Below are 5117 nucleotides of genomic sequence, written 5' to 3' on the forward strand. Positions count from 1 at the left end.
ATGGATGTCCAGGTTAACTCCTTAGAACTATGCCAAGGCTTTCAATGAAGAGTTTAGATGAAGTTGCACCAATGAAATTCTTTGAACTTGTAAGAAATTAGACGAAAGTTTAGTGACAATTTGCTAGGCTTAACTTGTAACTGAGCACTTTTTTTTGTCTATTGTCATGCTTTGTGGCTTGAAATACCTGCATTTTTCTTGTGTTGGTGTGGATCCCACCAACTTGCAAAAAAGTATTGATTGGCCATATCAACTCAATAGTTCATTGATTCAAGTGGGTGTGTGGAAATAAGCATTTATTTTGTTTCTTCAACTATTAATATTAGTGTGTTAGAACTGAAATGATAAACCTAAGTTTTACAAGTATCGTTGATGTGTAAAGCCTATGAAAGGATAACTTGGACAGATTAATTTTACTTGTGTTTGTTATCTCCTACATAAGTGCATTTAGATAATCCAGATTTTGATGTTACATTGATGAATATTTTATAGCTCTTTTCCTTGATGCCTGCGTTGGCCAAATTTCCCTTCAATTAAGGTAAGGATAATGTTGAACTGAAAAGAGAGTTAAGCTGGTAAAATCCTTTTAACAGGAAATGGGCTTCTGTGTTACCCATCCATTCCAATGATGTTAGCAGCTTGGAATTATAATTCCTCATCTCAGATTTAGACGTTTCCTTTTTAGCACCATTTGTTGTAGTTTTAAATGAATTGCCTGGTGGAAGGACAGATGCACTGGCTTTTCTGCAATTTTGTTGCACCTTAGTGTTGCAAGCATCTTCAAATAATTATTTTCCGATTGTAGATTTTTGAGAAGAATCCTACCAAGATCAAGAATTATGGAATATGGTTGCGATACCAGAGCCGAACTGGTTATCACAACATGTACAAGGAATACCGCGACACAACTCTTAATGGCGCTGTTGAACAAATGTACACTGAGATGGCATCTCGCCACAGGGTGAGGTTTCCATGCATCCAAATCATTAAGACAGCTACCATCCCAGCCAAGCTTTGCAAGAGAGAGAGTACGAAGCAGTTTCACAACTCCAAAATCAAATTTCCATTGGTGTTCAAGAAGGTTAGACCCCCATCCAGGAAGCTCAAGACAACATACAAGGCTTCCAGGCCCAACCTGTTTATGTGACGTGGTTCGTCGTTTTGCTGGTTCCTCAATATGTCAACTTGTTAGATTGAGTAGTTTGTTGAGCTAGAGTGAATTGGACATGATCTCTTTTATGAACTTGTTACTTCTGGTAAGATAGATCTGCATTTGTTGTTCACTCTTTCAAGTTTTGAATATCATGTGGTTTGTTAAGTTGCCTGTGCGTTTTGAGGTTGCTTATTTTATGTCATGATGAAGGCTTTTTGGGGGCGTTATGTTGGCATTGCCGTGGAATTGCTAGAGAATGATGCTTTCCAACTCCGGAAAAGTGCTTCTTGTAGCTCCTTGAATGAACCTGGAGCACTTTCGAAGATCATTTTTATTTTCAAATATGGTGCAGGGGAAAGAAAAACCTAACTAAAGCATAAAACATGAAAGCATAATTCGGTGGTAGAAATTTGATTCCAACACTTGTAGAGGCATTGTAAACATTTCTCTGTAACATGGAAGGTGCTAAAAGTTTTAAGCTGTCCGGCAATGGCCAGCTTTAAACTGTTTCCTCAGTGACATTCTTGGGGGAGGAATGCATTTGTAGGATAAAAGGGAGTGCTTGCCTGAACAAGAACCACATCTCATGCGTCATGACATGGATTTGATGAATTAATCTGTCCATTTATAGAGGCAAGTACTCGCATTTATTTCTCTAGATTTCTCTGTAACTTGCGCTCCCATATTTGCTTTTGCAGCAAAACAATTCGAGCAGCAATCAAATTGATTAGGCAAGTTCCCTAAATTAATAGATAATAATACGTGAAATAAAGTTTTGAGATTAGACATGAATGGTAACAAATTAATTCGCCATCACAACTTAAATAGCTTGAAACGAGATAATTCGCCTGCATTGTTATGTTATAGGTATAATCAATTTTTTAATGTTAAAAAATATTTAAATATTTTTATTAAAAAAATAAACTTAAAATATGATGCATATTAAATGATAACTTTTGATATATTTTGATTTGTTGACATGCTGAAATTAAGGTGATATTATATTAAATCAACTCAAATTAACCTATCAAACTTGCATTCCAAGTATTAAGATTATAATAATTCTATAGAAATAAAATTAAAATAAATTATGAAGACTAATTTTTAATTAATTTAATATTGAATAATAAAATTGAAGAAAAATTAAAAAAGAAAAAAACCACCCGAGTCAAACTAGATTAACTTACTAAACGTCACAATATGGGTTTTGAGATCGAGATAGCCACATAGAAAAGGAAAAAAAAAATGAAGCTTAATTTCTAATTAACTTAGTATTAAAAGATGAAATTAAAAAAAAAACTTAAAAAAAATCAAAATCTTGTTAAACCCATAACATGAGTTTGTGACAGCCTCATAAAAAGTAAATAAAAAAAAAAGTTTTGAAGCTCCATTTTCAACAAAAACAATGTTGAAGCTTGAAATCAATAAAAGAAAGAAAAAAAACTAAATTCATGAGAGTCAGGATATCTTCACAAAAAGCAAATTGAAACAAAAAATTAAAAAATTCAATTCTCAAACATTCTAATATTGAGTATAAAATTTCATATATATATATATATATATATGAAATTAAAAAAACAAATCAATTAAAAAAGGACAACAAAAATTGAACCAAGACAATTTGTGTTAACCTATCAAAACAACAATCAAGTCATGAGATTAGGATGGTTCCATAAAAAGCAAATATAAAAAAATTATAAAACCTAATTAAAAAATATTTAATTAAAAAAGACAAAAAAACATGTCGAGTTAACCTGGATCAACATGCAAAACTCACAACTCGGGTCATGAAATTGTAATAATCTCATATAATACAAATAAAAAAAATACAAAACTCAATTTTCAACCAATCAAATGTTAAAAGATAAGATTGAAAAATAAATCCAATAAAACAACCAAAATCAATCTGAGTTAATCTGTTAAACCTGTGACATAGATTATGACATTTGAATAAATTCGCATAAAGCAAATTGAAAAGAATTACAAAGCTCTACTTACAACTGATTTAATGTTCAAGGTTCAAACCAAGAAAAAAAAAATCCATGAGACCGATATATAACCTAACATAAAGAAAAATTTAAAAAATAAATATGAAACACAATTACCAAAACAACTTAATATTAAGGGATAAAATTAAAAAAAAAGAGTTATTGAAAGGTAAAATTTTTTAAAAAAGAAAAATATATTATTCTAATTAATAGTGTTTTATCTCTATGGCTAAAATTAAACACAATTACCTCTCTTTAGTGTTTTGTTAATAATGATAATAATGTTTGAAAAGTAATGTTTGCTCTAAAGAAAGGAGGAAATTGAGAATTATAGGAAAAAAAGAAGATGAGATGGTTGTCTTCCATCTTAGAAATAACTAGGAAGGAACTACCCACCCCTCTAATTAAAGCTCCTGCTATCACTTTTGCAAACGCTTAACCTAAGTAAAAAGAAAAAAAGAAAAAGCAGTTTACTTGCATTGAAAACATGATTACATTTCACAATATTCTTCCTTGTTTGACTTTGATAAGAGTAGTCAGCTAGTTGCTTGTAAATAGAAAACAACATGAATACTTAATGCTTTCTTAAAAGAAAGATAAGTAAAACAAGAAAAGTTAATGAATGAATGGGCTATTAAATGATATTGATGAATTATGGTAGGTTTTACACTCTTCATGCACTTGTAGAACACTATGGGCTTGAATTTGCACTCTTTATAAAGTTATAAAATACTACGAATTTGCTGTTTATTTTATAAGAACTCATTTTGGATTTTTAAAGTTTTTTTTAAGTGATGAGATCATGATTAAATTCTAATGGATTTTTATTTTTTAGGCAATGGTGTGATTAGAATAAGAGGAATCAAAATGAAAAAGATATCAAACATGGATAGCATGCTAGAAATTCCATAAAAAATACATTTAGATGATCAATCTTAAAAAAAAACAAATTTAGGTTCCATTAAATTTTCATAATTCATTTTTGGTATAAAAATTCATTTGTATTATTTTTGAGGTTTTTGTTAGAGAGAAGAGACAGAAAGAGATTTGTCACCAAATTTTATAAATAGAGTACAAATCTAAACTAAGAAGGCCAAAACCATTGACCCTATTTTCAATCCTTGATTTTGGATTTTTGTACTTTTTTTTAGTATTTTGGTATGGTTTGCAGATGTTTTAAAGGTGTTAAAAAGATTTTTTTGGGTTCAAATGACTTAAAAGTTATATTTTTTTTGAAAAACAGAAACAACAATCCTATTTCCTGGCCACCACAGTGGTGATTGGAATTTTAGCTTGTATACAACACGTCATTTGTTTTAGAGACAATGTATTGTTGACTTATTTCTTTTTTAAATCATTTCTTTTAAAAAATAAAACCAAATGCAGGCATGAGCTTGAAGTCCCATTTACACTCCTGGGTACAGTGGCCCAGACATGTTAGGCCATGGGCTCGCAAACTTGGGCTCTTTTTTTGACCTTTTTTTTTAAATAAATAAATTTAAAAGAAAAATATTAAACCCTGTTAAGTTAATGACTTAGATCATAAGTTTGACAAGTTAAGGCACATTACTGGAGTTATTATTTTTTTATAATATTTTTTTTTAATTGATATATTTTTTTACAATGTTTTCGGTTATCAAAATTGTCTAACTTGGTATCAACGAGTCGCTTTCAGTGAGAGAAATTCTATTCATGTGATTTTAAGCCTTATAATTACTTAAAAAACAAATTTAAACTTGAAAAGATTTTTTGTTGTGGTTTATTTCAGTTTTATTTTATATGTTTTTAATGGATATTTATGGGTTTATTAGGGTGTTTATAGTCTTTTCAAGGTATTTTAAGTAAAAAACATGTTGAAAATTGAATTTTTAAGCAAAAAATCAAGAATCCTGATTTTTCACCACCAAAATTTTATGGCTATTATTTTTAAGTACATCACAAAAAAGATTAATGTGAAAAGCTTACCTACTTTTTAA

At 29.8% G+C, this 5117-nt stretch overlaps 1 protein-coding gene across 1 annotated transcript in view; it reads left to right on the forward strand.

Annotated features, from left to right (window-relative positions):
• The window catches only part of LOC105114713 (60S ribosomal protein L18a-2), a 2591-nt gene extending 1266 nt beyond the window's left edge, over positions 1-1325 (forward strand). The window contains exon 4 of the mRNA XM_011011353.1: positions 806-1325. Within this exon, the coding sequence (XP_011009655.1) occupies positions 806-1147 (342 nt within the window). The 3' untranslated portion in view covers positions 1148-1325. The remainder of the gene's footprint in view (positions 1-805) is intronic.
• Positions 1326-5117: the final 3792 nt, after the last annotated feature.

The sequence above is a fragment of the Populus euphratica genome, unplaced genomic scaffold, assembly GCF_000495115.2.
Source record: "Populus euphratica unplaced genomic scaffold, PopEup_1.0 scaffold562.1, whole genome shotgun sequence".
Classification (NCBI taxonomy): Eukaryota; Viridiplantae; Streptophyta; class Magnoliopsida; order Malpighiales; family Salicaceae; genus Populus; species Populus euphratica.